This window comes from Molossus molossus, unplaced genomic scaffold (genome assembly GCF_014108415.1).
Source record: "Molossus molossus isolate mMolMol1 unplaced genomic scaffold, mMolMol1.p scaffold_m16_p_5, whole genome shotgun sequence".
Classification (NCBI taxonomy): Eukaryota; Metazoa; Chordata; class Mammalia; order Chiroptera; family Molossidae; genus Molossus; species Molossus molossus.
The window spans coordinates 23,046,874-23,065,748 of record NW_023425388.1 but is presented as its reverse complement, the minus strand read 5'-3'; the positions used below and the strand labels follow the sequence as shown (position 1 = coordinate 23,065,748).

At 39.6% G+C, this 18,875-nt stretch overlaps 1 protein-coding gene across 35 annotated transcripts in view; it reads right to left on the bottom strand.

Annotated features, from left to right (window-relative positions):
- MBNL1 (muscleblind like splicing regulator 1) overlaps positions 1–18,875 on the bottom strand; it is a 193,473-nt gene that overhangs the window by 24,064 nt on the left and 150,534 nt on the right. For 17 of the 35 annotated variants that reach the window (XM_036242619.1, XM_036242648.1, XM_036242641.1 and 14 more), the window contains 3 exons: positions 13,312–13,482; positions 12,148–12,258; positions 3,868–4,068 (listed from right to left, as the gene is read on the bottom strand). In XM_036242619.1, coding sequence (XP_036098512.1) covers positions 3,868–4,068; positions 12,148–12,258; positions 13,312–13,482 — 483 coding nt within the window. Of the gene's footprint in view, positions 1–3,867; positions 4,069–12,147; positions 12,259–13,311; positions 13,483–16,431; positions 16,453–18,875 lie in introns of those variants that run through there. The other 18 variants (XM_036242634.1, XM_036242642.1, XM_036242627.1 and 15 more) reach the window with 2 other exon arrangements.

Genomic DNA, 18,875 nt, shown 5'->3' with positions numbered 1-18,875 from the left:
CCACCGAAGACCTTCCGAATCAATCTCTAGGGAGGAGGCTCTCCATTTTTTGACAATCATCCCAAAGACTTGGGGCATAAATAAGGTGCCTATTTTGTACTTGGAATGTTCAAAATTTAAACATGTTCCCAAGAAGAATGCTAATAAAAGCTAAAAAGTTGTTATGTTTTAACTGCACTACTGGATTATCCCAAACTCGAAATAAGAGCACTTTTTTTTCTGTGATTAATTGGTTAACTGGTTGATTGTTTCATTGACTCATTCATTCATTCATTCATTCATTCATTCATTCATTCATTCAACAAGCTATCGGGCATCATCCGTGAGCTTGGCACTCCTCTGATGTGAACTTTTTCTTGTTGATAAGAGATTTGAGAGATATCCCTCACAATACTTTTTCCTTGAAAGATGTTCAATAGTTTTTCACTTGATATTGTTGAATTAATGGGAGGAGTGCATTCAGGGGTCCTTTTGCACCATAAAAATACTATGTTTCTCTGTTTCTTGAAACTAAGTCAAACAATGATTTTAATTATGCTTCATCATGAAGCAGGACTGTGAATAAAAACCTCAGTCTTTTCCAGTACCTACAGATTTTAACAGTTTCTTAAAATAATCATTCAAAATAAACTGCTGCTTAGAAATTACAGAAAGGCATCCCAAGGTCACAAAATGGAATTTTAAAAGCCACTATGACTGATATTTAAGACATTTGCTCCTCCTTAGAAAAAACTGTGAAAACTGACTTTTACAGTAACAGAAAGTCTTTTAAAAGATACCTATCAAAGAATGGGCAATATGAATATTGATATAAAGCTTATGCATATGTTTTACACATACATTTCAAAAGTCTGTAGCTGACATTAACGTCACGAAAATTACCTGAATGTCCCCAGAATGTTCCGACTATCTCAGAGATCACCTAGTCCACTCCCCTAATTTTATGTGTGTGGAAGATGAAGCACAGAGAAATGAGAAACTTAAGCCAAGCTTACTCACCTAACTAATTAGCAACAGCACTAGCACTAATCCCTGGAGTCCTGTTTTCTAATTTAACATGTTTTTTGTTGTTGCTGAATCACATTGGGTGCTGTAAATACTTGCTAGTTCTTCCAAGCAATTATATAAGAACCAGAAGGCTGATAAATCTATGGTATTTTTCATTTCTTTATTGTCTAACGAGTTGTAGCAAAAAGAAGGAAGTGACAAGAAAAATCGGCCAGTATTTTAATCGAGTTAAATGTTTTCAGCTCCAAAGGACTCAAAATTCGAAAATGTACATTAGAGTTCCTTGAGGAAAATATAAAGTATAGATTTAAATGCCAAATAACTAAACAGGTGGCTAATTAGCAAACAAGTATGTGCACTTAATGCAATGTCTTTTAGACTCCGGTCTGCAGTGCAATTAGCACGAGAGAAAACAACCTGAAGATAAGAGTGTCTAAAATCACAAGTGCCGGGCAGGAAGACATGCCCCTTTGTTCACAGGGCAACATCCCAACAGGCTGGAACTGTGACACTGGATCGGATGGATTAACAAGAACGAGACAGGAAGCTGCTCCACCACCGGGCCTTTAGATAAGTAGCATTCAGGTTAAAAGGAAATGACTATCAATGCAGCAGTAGTCACTTGTTGCGACTCTAGCAAATTAAGACAGACAACATACACGGAGAAGCTCCGCCCAAAAGAAAAACAATACCAACGGACAAACATTTTCACTTTGATTAAACACTATGCAGAATACAATCAATCACAGACTACCGAATATTGTGAGAGGGTTAGTTTAGAAGAGTTCTGACCACATAGCTCAGCCTTTTAAAGATATTCTTTTAACAAGATTTTAAGAGATTTTTCTCAGCTTTCTAAATGTCATCTCCTATTAATAATTCACTGCCCTGGCCGGTTTGGCTCAGCGGTTGGAGCGTCGGCCTGCGGTCCTGAGAGACCCGGGTTCGGTTCCCGCTAAGGGCACGTACCTCAGTTGCAGTTTGTCCCCGGCCCTGGTCGTGTGGGTGGCAGCCACTCGATGTGTCCCTTTCACGTCGCTGTTTCTCTCTCTCTCTCTGTTCCTCTCTCTCCCTCCCACTTTACCTGAACAAAAAATGGAAAAATGTCCTCGGGTGAGGATAAAAAAAATAAAATAAAATAATTCACTAAAGTTCATCTCAGACTGCCTATTTGGTTCCCATCAATCAATCAATCAATTATGCATTATGAACCCAGGGTTCGCTTCAGAAAGATTGCGGGGTGGGGTTCACATGTTGCACACCTGATCATTTTTAAACACTGAAAATTTCTCCAATTTCCTCCTGACTTACAGCAAATGGCATTGGTTAATTAGTGAACAAGCGCCGGGTGCAATGACAAGCCGCACACAGGTCAAGGTCTCTCTATCTCCTTGCTGACAGCAGAACCCCCCTTCCACAGAGGGCACACGACCAGGTCTCCAAGTCCTTTCTGGGTTCTGCTCCCAGTAGTCTCTTAATTCGCAGCCTTTTCCAAAGTGTTTAATGAAAGGTAAGAAATAAGCTTAAAACAAACAAAACTTTAAAGAGTGTGCAGGGGCCAGAATCTGCTGCCTCTTCTGTGTATTATCACCTGTATGGAAATAGGGGCAGATACAGTGTTTAAAAAACGACATTCTGACTTCACACCCCTGGAACCTTTGTGACCTTGAAAACATTATGTCGCATCTCTCCCCCTGAAGTCACTGCCCTAGTAAGTGGAGCTAATTACAGTATCTTCCGCATAAGATTGTTTTGAGGGTTAAATGTGTGATGCACGTAAAGGATTTGGTATTTGGTAGACAATAAACATCCAATATATATCAACTATTATTATTACCATCAAAAAGGTGATGGCAGTTAGAACTATGCTGAAATCTGAGACTGTAAAGCATACAATGAAACGCAATAAACAGGAAACTGGTGCTTATTAAAGAAACTCCTGCTAAACTGATAAATTATTAGTGTCAGTTATGTTCCCACAAAAGCCTTATTTTGCTGCTTCCTCCATAATTAATACATGCAGAACTTCTCATCATTCAGTACTACCTCATCTGAGCCAGGGAAAAGAGGAAAAGGTCACTTGGTTCTTTAGCTGGACACTGCTGACAGGTTTTAGAGCTTCATTGTACAGTGATGTTGCCATTTTCCCCCTCGATCTGTAGTTTACCAAATTCATTCATTTACAGCCATGCTGAAACGCTGAACGACGTCAGTATGATTTATATCTTTAATTCTTTTTCATGTAGCAAGAGCAAAGCCCATACATCTGATCGTCCTTGACTCTAGGACTTAGAGCATCACACAATTTCCAATTAAAAATGTTTTAAGAGCACAGTTCATAGCAAAGTCGCCTTGTTATTCCAACCAAAACACAGTAAAGCTTATGAGGCAATTTGCAATATTAAATTTAAAAATGCTTTATAGATAGCAACTAAATAACACCTTTACGAGAACAAGTATCAGGGGATTAATAAAATTTGTTGTTCTTAATAACAACAGCAATAAATACTTAAGAATCATTTGCTGGGCGCCAGACATTCTTCTTACTCTCTGAGGTAAGTGCCATTATTAGCTCCATTTCAAAAATGAAGAAACTGAGGCACAGCAAAGTAACAGGCAGTCTGAACCCAGAGTCCAAGTTCTTATCCATTATTCCACCCATAGATGTTGTGGCTTTATTTACATTATATTCATCAAATATAGCATACCCATATTCCAGTAAAATGCTCTAAACATTAAACCAAAACCTCTGCTTTTAATTTGTTTTAACTTCTATGGCAATGAAGGAAATAAACAAAGCAATAGTGCCCTTTGCAAATGACAACAGAGTACAGAAAGAAACCCGCTCATCATCCCTACCTCAAGTCTGTCTGTCCGCATTAGTTTCTGTGCAGCAGCTGCTGCGGCTGCAGGTACAGGGACCCCAGGATTCCCTGCCACCAACATTGGTGCAGTCGGCAAGATCTCCGCTGGAACCAGGCTTGGGGAGACAGGTCCCAGGTAGGGATTAAAGGCTGCTGATGCATTGGTGGCTAAGCTTGGCGCAACTGAAAACATTGGCTGAAAAATAAAGTGAAAAGAAAAATTTAATATGAAGGTCTTGATTGAAAGTTGGTGTCCTAATATATATGTTCTATCCACCCATCATCCATCCATCCATCCATCCATCCATCCATCCATCCGTCCGTCCGTCCATCCATCCCCAATCTATTCTTCCTTCCTCCCGCCTTACCTCACTCCACTTAATGTTGTGTTTATTTACTCTCATTCAGGATAAGGATGCTTCTTAAATAAGCATTGGTCAAATCAATATTTTTCTAAAATGTAACAGGTAACATACCATTAAATTTTCCACTGGAATGTTAAACCCTGGGGTCTGTAATACATGCAATTTCTTTATGAACAATAGATCAACCAACTACTCAGTAGGGAAACTTTTGGTTACCTAATTTCCACCTTTGTCCTGACTTAGCCCTAGAAACTGGTCTAAGAAATGTATTTCATAATTGCTATGTCAGATGTTCTTGAAAGATCTGTTTACAACTGTTAATAGATTGCAAGTGTCCTATTATCTAGACTAAATAAAGCAGAACTCTCCATGGAGAACTGAGTTTCACCATCAATGTAAACTGTGAATAAATCTCATGATGACACCATTTCTTTTGGGCACGCAAGATAAAGTGTTTGGCATATTCACTTGTCAAAGGTTTTTCTGGGGAAATGATAAATATTACAACAACCTATCACACCCTTGTGAGATATTTAACAACAAATTCATCCTACTAGGGGGGAATCATTCAAAAATGTGAAGTCTGAAAGAGAACACTTCTAACTATATGCTACAGGATTCTTCAAGGGCATACCTATGGTAGTACTGAAGAAAATGTACAAAATTAAAATTCTGCCAGAAGTACTTTCATGGATATATGAGAATGGTTTCTATTTGTTGATATAAAAATGTGCATATCAGGAAACATATCTGTTCTTTTTTTTATTATTTTTATTTTTTTGTTAATCCTTACCCGAGGATATTTTTCCATTTATCTTCAGATAGTGGAGGGAGAGAGAGAGAGGGAGAGAGAGAGGGGAGGGAGGAAGGGGGAGGGAGAGAGAGAGAGAGAGAGAGAGAGAGAGAGAGAGAGAGAGAGAAACATCGACGTGAAAGACACACATCGAATGGCTGCCTCCCACACAATCCTGACCAGGGCCAGAACCACAATGGAGGTACATGCCCTTGACCGGAATTGAACCCACGACTCTTTGGTCCGTGGGCCAACGCTCCAACAACTTAGCCAAACCGGCCAGGGCAGAAAACATATCTGTTCTTGATAGACTTTAACAATTCATCTAAAATCTATCTAGCAATTTTCTTTTCCAGTTTTAGAGGCATAACCTAGCACAACACTTTTTCATCTTATTGATACATTTTCAACTTGCTAAATCAATGTATTTTCAATTCTTAAAGTTTAACACTTTATGTAATAGTAATGATAGTCTCCAAAACACAAAAACGAATGGACAAAAGTTCCTGAATGTCATTTCTAACAATTCGTTTTCTTTTACCTTGTGGTTAAAGAACAGAATCATAGACATTTTTGTAGAATAAAAGGGACATTACAATGTAGCTAATTCTTCTCTCAGAAATAAGAAGTTCGATGATCCTGAGTTTATATAACAATCAAGAGAAATTTGAAGTAAAGTTCTAATGCAATTAAGATGTATTTCTCATAGCTCACAAGAAACATGTTAAAAAAGACATTTCCTTGATGTAGTCTGGCCCTGACTTACAGATTTCAAGTATTCCCTTTTTCCTAGGAGAGTAGTTCTCAACTATGGGTGATTTTGCCTCGCAGCAGACCTGGCAATGTCTAAAGACATTTTTGGTCGTCCCAGCTGGGGGGTGCTATTGCATCTAATGGTAAAACCCAAGGATGCTGCTAAATGTCCTACAATATATGGGACAGCTCCTTACAGCCGAGATCTATCCCAGCCCAAACGTCAATAGAGCTGAAGCTGAAAATCCCTGTCCTAGGAATGCACTTCTTCTCTTGACCTCACACATAGGTTTAGGGCAAAATCTCTGTGTATGCAGCTAGCATACACACTCTTACTAAGAAGACCGTGAAAAACAGAAACTGTGATACTTAATTTGATTCACTTGGGAGAAGGAACGATACACCGTAGATTCCTTTGGTATTTTCAAGGTAAAATAATTATGCCTCAGAACGTGCTGGTTTAAATGCCATGGTTTGCTGCCAGGCAGGTCGGTGGCTCTTGCCTGATGAAGTGGCCTAAAGTCCTAGCGCCCATCCCCAGATCCATGCCTGCCCGAAGCCGCTGCACCCGGACAGCGCCTCCTGCCTTCCAGATGGAACAATCCATAACCTGTCAGCAGCTGGGGCCGGGGCAGTCTCTGCCCACCAACAGCTACCTGGACAGCTGATTTATTATGCTCCACTGTCTACTGGCTGCCAAGGCAGCGGCAGGACAAGGGTTGGCCTGTGCAGTGGATACATATTGAAGTTGGACGTCTACTCTGAAATATTCAGGTAAAATTACACTGTTACAAACTCTCAGATACAATATGCAAAATGTCAGCCAGGCCAGTGATCGATTTTTCCTATTAGATATTTAAGAATTATAGGAAATTGAACACTGAGGACGAAAAGACTAGAATATGGAGAACAGACCCAGGCAGTACCATTCCTCTTTGTAGTCTACTGCTGTGAGTTAATTTCTGTTTCCAGATAGTGCATTTTCTGAGGTATACTAAAGAAAGTTACTGAGATGTTCACATCACTGTACATAATCTACTATAATTATTTAGAAGGAGATAGAGGTAAAATTTATAAACTTATTTGGAGGGAAGAAAAGGATTCCTGTTTTAAGAAAGTAAGACCAGTAGCCAATAAAATTCAGCTTTGTTAAAGCTCACTGAATAAAACCAAAGTATACTCTGCAATGCCTATAATACCAGAAGTTGCATATTACAGGGAAAAGAATACTTCTATTAGATACGAATATGGATATTACTAGCTGGCAACAATTTTCCCACTGTAGTCTTTCTACAGAATTGTCACATGAATTGATTTCCGGATTAATTCAGCAGAACAAATTCACATCTGATGAGTTTTAGGGCACGCTCCCCAAGTAAAATCTGCAGCGGCTTTTAAAAGTCTGAAACATCAACTATTCAACAAGCATTATCTCAAAATTGTTCCCTCTCCAGATAAGTAGAGCTATTTGCTAAACAGGTGATCAGTCAATAATAATAGCTCTACGCTTTGAAACTTGATTCCAAAAGCTGCTAAAAAAAAATTTTTTTTTAAAGTACAACATTCCATCATTTCTTTTGCATTTTTGTAAATCTGTTACATCCCTTTTTCAAAGAGCACCTTGCTGGAGGTAGGTCACTGCTGGGCCCATCAGCGCCCTAACAGGATTAGGAAGGAGCTTGAACTGCTGCCCTGCCAAATCTCCATCCAAAAGCTACCCTGCAGAGGGTTCAGCGGAATCACAAGGACGGATATTAACCCGGTGGTATTATCAAGTGGCATCCTATTTTCTCTGAAGTATCCACAGGATAATGCATTGGATACTAACTGCACCCTTGTAATGATGATTTACAGAGACCTCGCTTCCAGGAAGGCATAAAGAAGGTTGCCTTAGTATTGTCCTTTGCCAGTGACCACCTTGAACAGAGAAAAACAATTTTTACAAATGCTGGTGCTTTTGTGGACTAATCATCTGTTTGTTTGTTTGTTTTATTTATCTTCACCTGAGGATATTTTTCCATTGATTTTTAGATAGAGTGAAAGGGAGGGAGGGAGAGGGAGAGAGAGAGGAAAAAAAACAAAGATGTGAGACACATCAATTGGTTGCCTCCTGCATGACCCCAACCGGGGCCAGGGATTGAACCTGCAACCCAGGTACAGCATAATCAAGGTGTATAAAACTGGATTTCGTGTACAACCCTGTACAAGAGCTATAAACAGCCTTTGTAAACAATTATTTTGAATATAACTGACCGAAATCGAACCCAGGACCCTTCTGTCCACGGCCGATGCTCTAACCTCTAAGCCAAACCGGCTAGGGCTCAGCCCACCTATTTAATTCCTAATCGTGCTTCAAGAAGCAGGATTCTTCCTATGGAAGTTCCCCCCGATCCACCCACACCCCCAACTATAAACAGACTTTTCCTGCCCTGTGTTCTAGAATTCCTCATCACTCAAGTCCAGCATTAATCACCACGTGTGTGATCATCTGTCTGTCTCTTCTGCTGCAAGCGGCCTGCAGGCCCTCAGAGGGCAGGCTCGTGCCCTGTGTTTTGTTCATGTTGTTTATATCCTGCAACCGGCACCCGCGCTGGTCCTCGACAAACATTCGCTTAACACATGCATCAACGGATTTGCGATTTTCCTGTCACAGAAACTAGCAAGTGCACTACATGTTTTCTAGAAATCGATATTTAAACACTGGATAAAGAGATTTAATGTTATTTCCTCTTTACCTCAAAATTTAACCATCAATTTCTCTCATAAGATTGTTAGAAAAGTTTCATTTCTTTTCTTTCGGTTTTGTAATTTTAATACTGAATTTTCTAGTTATCATGTTACCACCCTGTAATGTTGCAGGTATCATAGAGCCCCTAATTTATTTTAAAGCACTATGGGAAACAGTGTTTGTTTTGCAAACAATGTTGGCAAGTTTTAATAAAATAGAGGGATAAATAAATAATACATAACTGGTATATGCTGGGATTTACAGAACACACATTTTAAGTCAGATCTGTCTAGATCGTGTGTCTGTGTATTTGTGAAGGTCAAATTAGCAAGCGATGACATATAAAGTTTTAATTAAAAATTAACAGCATGATCAAGGTGTATGAAACCAGATTTCTTGAACAACCCTGTACAAGAGCTATAAACAGCCTCTGTAAATAATTATTTTGAATATAAACATAGAGCCAAAAGCTAATGGAAGTTATCCACAAATTCACATTACAATGTATTTTTTTCTAAGAAGGTAACGGACAACCCCAATCAAAGACATGCCACTGTAACCTCTGTTTCCAGACTGCCTTGCAGACTGGGCAAATCAAGTGGCCATTGACATGGTCCTTAATTTCACTTTCTCTTTCAATGCAGTTTGAACACTGAAAGAAGGCTCGCTTCCGGCTCTCCAGGTGGAAAAGCAGCAGCAAGCGTGCTGGTCCCTAAGGTCGGGGCCACCCTCAAGCTCCTCATGGGAACAGGCGTGAGAAAGGCCAATGGATGAAACATGATTCAGGGTGACTGACTGGAAACGTTTTACCAGAAACACTTGGGATGAAGTGGCCTTATCTCAACCACTAGTTGGATAAACTGGGGGGAAAAAGCACTAAAAGCTAATTTAAGAATCCTAGGTGTTCCTGGAAGTGCGGCAAACGATGACTTCAAAGCTTTCCGCATCCAGCTGTCAACACAGGCTCGGAACACGGGGCGAGAGCTAGAACGAGAGGACCAACAGCCGAGAGCACCCAAGACTTCAGCTGAATGCAGTTAACTCTGTATTCCTCTGTCCCTAACGACTCCAAATGCATGAAATGCACGGGGAATTTGACACGGGGTAGGGACCTGCACACAGCCAGGTGTGTGCACCCTAGGGGCAGCAGTCATCGGAAGGCATGGATGGATGGCCAAGGCTAACCTTTGGGAGCAAGGGAAAGGCACCAGAGGCCACCGCTGGCTCTCCAAGGGCAACGACAAGAGCCTGAAATCAACAGAATTTCTGAAAGATATTTTTCAGCAATGGACCCAAGAAATATACCAGATGCCTCCAAGTTGTAAGCTGCAAGGTGCAATCTACCTTCGGTTAGGCTATTTCATCAGATCTCATTAGATTAGTTCTGGGTCAGAGAGTGCGTAGCAAAGTTAAAAAAAAAAAAAAAAAAAAAATTTAAGTAGCACTTAGAAAATAAACCCAAAAGTTTTATTTTAAAAAATTTGGATAATTAAATACTATAGGTCTTCCATTTATCTTCACATTACATAGCTAGTCGGTTGCAGGGCCAGTCATATTAATTAATCTCTCCGAACCTCTGAGTCTTTAACTGTAAATTTGGGATAATATTACCTACTTTAGAGGATGGTTGTAAGGATTTATGATACAAAAAGTACTGAGTTCAGTAAATGCCCATACAGTATTATATTTGCCCCAAAAATGTTAAATCCTCTTTCTGATTCTTGGCTGGGTGCCTTTCATTACAATTTAATCAAGTCCATAAAAACAGAAAACTCCCCTATAAATCTCTGCAATTCCCAAGTCAGCCCAGTGTCATGTTCCAAAGATCTTAAATTTATAGACCAGGTCTCTCAAAATTTATGAGAAAACAAGAACCCAAATTGAGTGACATAACAGCAATTTCCTGGTCCCAAAGTACCCTCGTGAAGCCCCTGGCTGCCTCTGCTAATGGCCTGCTAAAATGTATCCTCCTCCAGCCCCTGGTCCATGCTGCAGTCTGGTACCTTTGGACACTGGGGAAGGTAAACTACCATAAACCTCTGCCTGTTTTTCGTGTTTGGAAAACTCCTTTCTCCTCATTTTTTCTTTCCCATACCAAGCAATGTTTGATCTCTGCGACATGCCAGGCACAGTACTAGATACTTCTGAATCTGATTGGACCCTGCCTGCTAAGCCCTTGCCCAATTTGCATTCCTCCAGCTATAGTTTGGGGGCCACACTGGTTGCCCTGAGAAAAACGAAGATGCTCCCCCTATATGACGACAAGTCCTGCAGCCACTCGGACTGCTGGTACTCCTGGTATTATGGATGTGCTCAGTATTTTGTCCTTTTCTATCCCCAATACGTTGTGTTGGGTCCAAGTTTGTGCCACGTCTTCAAACACTGTCATGGGTACTACAGGCCACCCTCTTTGAGTGGCAAGTCCTCTCCCTGTGAGTCACCCGGCTGCTTCCAGCCTCTTATCTTCCCTATTTGTGGGCCCAGCATGAACGTTCCAGCAGGCAGCTGGTTATGACCATCTCGGTTATTTCCGAATCGCCACACCACTGTCCTCCTCCAAACAGGGCTCACTCACGACTAGGATCAAAAGTCCCAGGTGAGGTTTCAAAGGCAAATTTCCTGGATTAAAGCGTTCTCTATAGCCATTAAAACCTCAAATGCTTTAAAATTGAATATTTAAAAGGACTTTTATACTTACTATAAAAATGTCACTCTACATAGAGCGTATTTCTAAACTGATCTCTTGGTGCCTCTAGCTAAAGAGTAATTGCACTTTCAAACCTAGTCATATCAGGGAAAATTAACATAAAGCCTGAATGTGCTCACAACAAATAAAAAAAAATGAATAGAGAGAAAACTCATGGACATGGACAACAGTATGGTGATTGCAGGGGAGGGGGTGCAGAGGGCATAGAGGGGATAAACGGTGATGGAAAAGAGAAAAAAAAGAAAGAAAAATATAAAAAAAAGAAAATGAATGCTTTGTCTAAGCTGAGAATTTCCCAACAAAAACACCAGAAAATGTGGTGATTTTTCTAATGGTTTCAGGGACCTGTGACTTAGTGATTTCCTAAACAATGCATATCTGTTACTAGTAGTATTTCAAAGCCATGAGCATAAATGGCGCTTAGCGTTTGTGCCAGGATTACGCACGGGCTGACCCTGGAAATGGCCTTGAGTAAAACTCAAGGACTATCTCAGCAGAGGAACTGCCGTGACCAACGCTGTTCTCTGCGGTCTGGGAACCACACCTGCTGATCCCAGAGGTGCTCGTGGTCCCTGAGTGGGTAGAATAAGCTTTAAATGTTTAAGTGGAACAAAGTGTCTCCCATCAAGGAGAGATCTTCTATCAACTAAAGTAGTAGATACCCCAACAATTCATCGAATCTTTGAAACTATATATGGGAGGGCCAAGTGTAACAGAGAATTCTTATCCAATATTTTATGTTAGAATGACAACTAAACATTTTTTAACCAAATGCAGAATTCATGCTATCCCAATATAGACAAGTGAAATTAGCAGATATCACAAAAATAAATTTAAGATATCGTATTTTAAATTGAGCCCCCAATAATGGAAAAATATATATATATATATCAAGTTAAAACAGACACAGAATTACAACGTTCTCTCACCTCCACTGTACAGTATTGATAATTGGTATCACTGCCGATGTGATATGGAGATCCCTCCCACCTCGAAATGCAATCCCCCCCTCTTTTTTGGAATGATTGGTGCATTAAGTTCTAAGAGAGAATAACAATTACATTGAGTTCAGATGTTAAAATGTATTAGAAAAAAAATTTGTTATCCCACATGCTACAGTTAGTGTATCAGAAAAATGTGGGTTTTCACATTCCCAGGACCCCAAAATACTACATATAAGTTAGTAACATATATTAACTGACAGATATAATCTTATCGTTGCAGATTTCAACATGCATTTAAATACAGAATTACCACATCACAACTAACATCAGAATACCTTTTGCCACCTAAAATTATGACATTAATTTCTTACATTTCTAGGAAAAAAATGTGAGTAAAGGTTATTAAAGTCATTTATCATATACACCCTCCCAAAATCGAAATAAATAAATAAATATATGTGCTCAGACTCAAATGTTATCTACATTCACTGCTCAGTAAACATTAAATCCCTATAGCCACCTACAGCTTCTAATATTTAGGACTTTTCTTAAAAGGCCTTGGAGTTTCTGCCTCTCTTGATTATTTCTCTTTTTATGAGTCTTCCAAGTCCATGCTATTGATTCATCACTGTCAGATTCTTTTAGCATTTGTAACTACGAAATAATTTCAATTTATGTTTAAAAGAATAACAAAGACTCCTTTTTTAAGAAAAACAACTATGGGGTCTCTTCAAGGAGGGAAGAAAGGGAAAAAGTTTCTCAAAATTACAGATGACATATGCCAAGTTTTACAATTACTATTACCATTAAAGTAGTCTGAAAATGCACACTGACTAGATTGATAAGTCTGATGACCCTTTTAAACAAAACAAAATATAACATTTTATACTTGAAAGTCACAGAATTTCATTTGAAAAAAATTTTAGGGGAAAAACATGCTATAATGCAAACTTCCACATGATTTAGCCAGAAGATGAGTAACCTCACGGTGTGAAAACCGTTCCGGGGTTTGCCTGTAACTGGGGTAGCGAGTGCGAGGCACTGATCCTGTTACCTGTGCTACTTGATCTAGTGCAATCATTACTTTAACATTGAAGCTGAGCACTTGAAATTATAAATGTAATAAACGAGTACTGAGAACATGCTCACCACGGGTTGTAATGGGGCACCGGGCATCATGGCATTGGCTAGTTGCATTTGCTGGGCCAACATGGCCATGTTCTTCTGCTGAATCAAGTTATTGCGCCCATTTATCTCCAACTGTGTTTTTAAGTGTGGGGGTGGATGAAGATATTTGCAGTTCTCCCTGGAGCAACGACCCTATAAGACAAAAGTAGAAACTATCTTTAAAAAAAATAAAATAAGCAAATCTTTAAAAATGGTAATAATGTGAACCCACCACTTGAATCTACCATGGGTTTTGCACACAATGTATTGCCCAAATCATTTTATAATACGTTTAGAATAAGCAATGAATTCACCCAAATGCACGAAAATGAGGAATTAAGACATTTGAAAAGGTTTTAAAACTTAAATGTTTTTTTAAAAAATTTTAATATTAGCTCTATTATATCAAGATCCAAGTTTAAAACTCTACAAATTGCCAGGGTAATATTAAAATACAGAACACCAAAAAAAGAACATTAGGCTCCTTCCATAATATCTCTGGTTAACTTTAATGAACCCAAAAGAATCATGAAGTTTTACCATCTTATTTTTACTTGAATTGAATTCTAAGGAAATGAACTTAGAGAACTCAAGGCACACCATATTTTCAGTAAAACACCTTTACAAGTATCTCATAACAAATAAAATTTAAATTACTACTAAGCTTTAAAGGCCCATGTACTAAGATATTTACAGATGAAAAGAAGAAAAGTCCCACATGTTCCCAGTGTGTACAGACATTAGCAAGTACAATGAAATATTGGTGAAAAAAATGTAGCCTTTAACCTTTCAAAGATAAATGTACTCTCCATTGCCCAAGCACCATAAATCAATCAGAAATAAACATATTTACCCACCAAAAAACTTTACAATGTAAAATGCACAAACAGCCCTGGCCGGTTTGGCTCAGCGGTTAGAGCGTCGGCCTGCGGTCCTGAGAGACCCGGGTTTGGTTCCCGCTAAGGGCGCGTACCTTGGTTGCAGTTTGTCCCCGGCCCTGGTCGGTTGTGCGGGTGGCAGCCACTCGATGTGTCCCTTTCACATCGATGTTTCTCTCTCTCTCTCTGTTCCTCTCTCTCTCCCTGACTCTACCTGAACAAAAAATGGAAAAATGTCCTTGGGTGAGGATAAAAAAAATAAATAAATAAAAAATAAAATAAAATGCAGAAACAAAGTAAGTTACTATAAAATAAGAAATGTGAATATACTTTCCTTTTGGGATGATTCTTTTCATCAAAAATACATACTAAATAAAGTCTGTCATACTGTATGAGGGATTGTACCCACAGTGCTTCGATATCCTGTCAAGTCACATTGATAGTAACAGATCTCCTCAACTGCTAGCCTGATAACTTCTTTTACCAACAATTCTAATTAGAACTGTTTGTGAGGGTAAAATATTTATTTGAAGGCATCAACTACCTTTTTGAGCTATCTTTGATTTTTCTAAGTTTTTGTCCCCATAATTTGACCTTATACTTAAATTGATGCAGAAAACTGATGCTTCTGTTTCTGATAAAATCTGTCAATTCTAACTTGAATGATCAATTTCTAGCTCATTTTGACTTAGACTTTACGAGCAAGTTTCTATACAGAGCTAACATCTCAGGATACTGCCTGTCACTTTAACAAGCTTCACGTGACAAAGCATGACTAGTAATACTTCCAATCAGGAGGCAGTGGAGGGCCATCACTGACAGAAGGACCTCACGGGTCTTGAGACCTGGGGTACAGGCCTCGCTCTCTCACTCATCAGCTGTTTGAACTGCATTAAAAAAAAAAAAAAAGAAAAACTAACTTCTTTAAGCTTCCAGCTTTTGACCTATTTCAAACCTGCTACATAGCCCTCGGCAGAAGTTTACTAACAAGATTAAGAACGTAATGCATGTGCTGTAAGTGATGAAAAGGCCCAGAGCTGTTAGTACCACCTCAGACACTCTATCAACTGTACGGTCAACAAATGAGAACATTTTGGCATGGAGGTAATTTTCAGGTTTGTTGATATGTTCATAGATAAAGTAAGATTTAGAGATCGATAACCTATCCATATGAAATCACCATGCTTGCTGTCTACTGAGATCATGAGCCTGTTATTAGCTTAAAAGCAGCTGGATGCAAAACACCTTTTACACAAACAGCATTTGGAGTCACGGAGAATGGCTGGCCAAGAAAAATAAGCTCGTGGATGATGGATAGTCTGATTCCAGGGTCATTTAGTTGAAGTCTCCTAGAGACAACCTGTTCTTTCTATACAAAGAACAACCTGGCCCTAAGAGAAATTCCGGTTCTCAGTACCCCGACGTCATTATTCTTGCTAACATTGGAATTAGGCAGATAAGCAGGGTTACATTCACCCTGAGGACTCAGGTACTGTCAATGCACTCAGCTGAGTTTCCATAGTTCCAAAAACAGCAGAGAGGTCGCCCTGGGCCGGGAACCAGGCCTTGCCAAGGTGACAGTGGTCTTTATTGGAGTGCCTTCTTGAACACAAACCACCAGCCTCTGAGCAGACTGAAATAATGAAGGACACAGGCCACACTGGCGCACCACACATCCTGTGTCAGTGCCTCGCAAGGTTCGGAATAGAAGCTCAGGCCTTCGGTGTCCTTTCTGAGTTAGCTCCCTCTGCTCCGGAACAAATGCCATTCCTCCGCACTTCGTACACAGGCTCCCCTTCTGTGCCCAGCTTGATCTGACTGCTCTGGGGCGTCGCTTTCAACAAGCTACGCTTGGAAAAGCACACAGACGACAGAGGCTCTTCCACAGAGAGTTTGTGGCCATAGGTCTGGGGGCCCAGGCTATTCTGATAGAGCATAAAACACCGCAAGCACAGCTCCGTAAAGCCACATGAATTTCTCATTGACGTGTGTGGAGAAAATAACAGAGTAGCCTCTGCAATTAATATCAGATAAACTAGCTCCTTAGGAAGTTCAAAACTTGTTTAATGCTGAGTGTGCTGCCGAATAATTGTGGTTTGCCAAATAAAAAGGTCAAGAATAACTCAGAATAAACATCCTTTTCTAGAGGATTGCCTAAAGCCCCGGGGAAAACCACAAGCAGCATACCTTCTGTGGAGAATTAAGGTAAATATGACATTGGTACCTCTCCAGGTTTATCCCATTGAGTTCCCGGCACCTGCACTGCAATAGTCATTTGTAGAATGAACCAATGAACATGTCTTACAAAGTAATTACAGATCAATTCGATTCTAACTTTCTTCTGGAGACAATAAAGAGAAGAAGAAAAAACGAAATCTAATACCAAACTTTGATTTAGAGTTGCACTAACCTAATGGTGCATTTATTCAGAGACCAGTAATTTGATCACACAATAAAGCTTGCCAGGACAAAAGGGCAAAAAGTAACAGGTTTGCAAGTTTCACTGGGGAAGAAAGAAGATTTGCGCTGAGATTGACATCCTAAAAATCTATACAGTAAAACATTCTAAAAATCTAACAGCAGAAATTCAATCAGTATTTAGCACTTGCTTACAGACTTCTGGAGAGGAGTTACTACTCTAAATCATCCAGAGCCTCCACCTCAAGATGTATTAAGTTGGCTTATTAGGATTAATGCAAAAATATAAAGTTTTTATTCAGTTTGGACTGCTATTCAGTCTAGTTCCAACAAGTGTCATTTAATTGTACATTTTGTCAAACGCAGCTCAGTTCAAGCAGCAGCTTTGTAACTAACTTGCTAGGTGACCCTGTGGAAATTACTTAAATTCTCCGAATGGCCAAACCTCTTCTGTAGAATAGTAACAATACTATTGATCGCACTGGTGATGTATGAGAATTGAGAAAGATAGTGGGCCAACCTCGTACATGGTTCCTGGTAACAGGCTATCAATAAATATTATATTTCTTTCTTTCCTTAAGTCTCAAGCTAATCATAAGCAGCAGCTGTTTCATTTAGCACTATTATCTGTTAAAAGTGCCAAAAAATAATACAAGTAGCAAAACACCAAGACAGTGCATGACAATCATCAGTAATATCATATATGCGTGGCCCCTAATGATCATTCTGTACTTCTGCACCCAGGAAGGAAAAAGGCTAATGCATTTCTCAGTGTTAGGTTTCTGTGGTTTATTTTTGTTGATTGCACTGAAACCTTATTTTCGGTGAGATGTCCAGCTGACCAGCAGGCCACTCTAAAGAGCCTAAGCCATCAATACCTCAGGCTCCATTCAAGGAGGCTTTTTATAGGTTAACTCAACACAGATTCCAAAGACATCACTGTAATGCATTAACTATATATTTTAAGGGAATGGAGGAAGTTCAATAATATTGATCCAGACCGAGTCCATTTTTCCTCCAATAATTTTTCTACATCTATAAATTAGAAGTACCCTGTCCAGAAAAGTCAACATTTCCCCCTGTAGTCTTAAAGGCCTGTATATGACTGGTAATGGTCATTTGAGAGATCAATTAATCAAGTCCCCAATTTCTGAAGTTACAAACTGCTCGACTGTGAATGTAAGGATTTTCTTTTCATTAGCCTTTGAAACTGGCACAAAGCTTGGAGTATAACAAGGGAAAATGTATGTTTCAATGAATTGTTTGAGCTCAAAAAAGAAGTGCCTTGTTAATTCTTAAGCATTATATTTTAATAAAGTATATATATGTATAGATCTATTTTTTAATCCTCACCCGAGGATATTTTTCTATTCATCTTCAGATAGAGTGAGAGGGAGAGAGAGAGAGAGAGACATAGCAATGTGAGAGAGACACATCGATGTGAGAGAGACACATCGACTGGTTGCCTCCTGCACAACCCCGAACAGGGTCAAGGACAAACCACAACTGAGATACATACTTTTGGCTGGAATCGAACCCGTGACTCACTGGTCCACGGGCAAACGTTCTACCGCTGAGCCAAACCAGCCAGAGTAATAAAAGTATATTTTTAAATAATTACATCTGAACTTATTTGTACAGCATATATCTAAAAATAGCGTGTATGTGATATATTGTGAGATATAAATTGTAGAATAAACCTAAAACTGAATGAAACTAAAGATGGCAATTTAGAGATTAAAATAAAAAAGATTTCGCCCTGGCCAGTTTGGCTCAGTGGTTAGAGCATTGGCCTGCGGTCCGGAGAGACCTGGGTTCGGTTCCCGCTAAGGGCACGTACCTCGGTTGCAGTTTGTCCCCGGCCCTGGTTGGTCGTGCGGGTGGCAGCCACTCTATGTGTCCCTTCACGTCGATGTTTCTCTCTCTCTCTCTCTTCCTCTCTCTGCCTCCCACTCTATCTGTACAATAAATGGAAAAATATCCTCGGGTGAGGATAAAAAAATAATAATAATAAAAATAAAAAAGATTTCTTAGCTATTTTTAATATTTACTTAGGAACTAGTTAACAATAAAAAATAAAACATCTTAGTCTGGTTGGTGTGGCTCAGTGGTTTAGCGACAGCCCATGTACCAAGAGGTCGCCGGTTCGATTCCAGGTAAGGGCACATTCCCAGGTTGTGGGCCTGATCCCCAGTGGGGGGCATCCTGGAGGTGGGCAATCGATGTTCTCTCTCATTGATGTTCCTATCT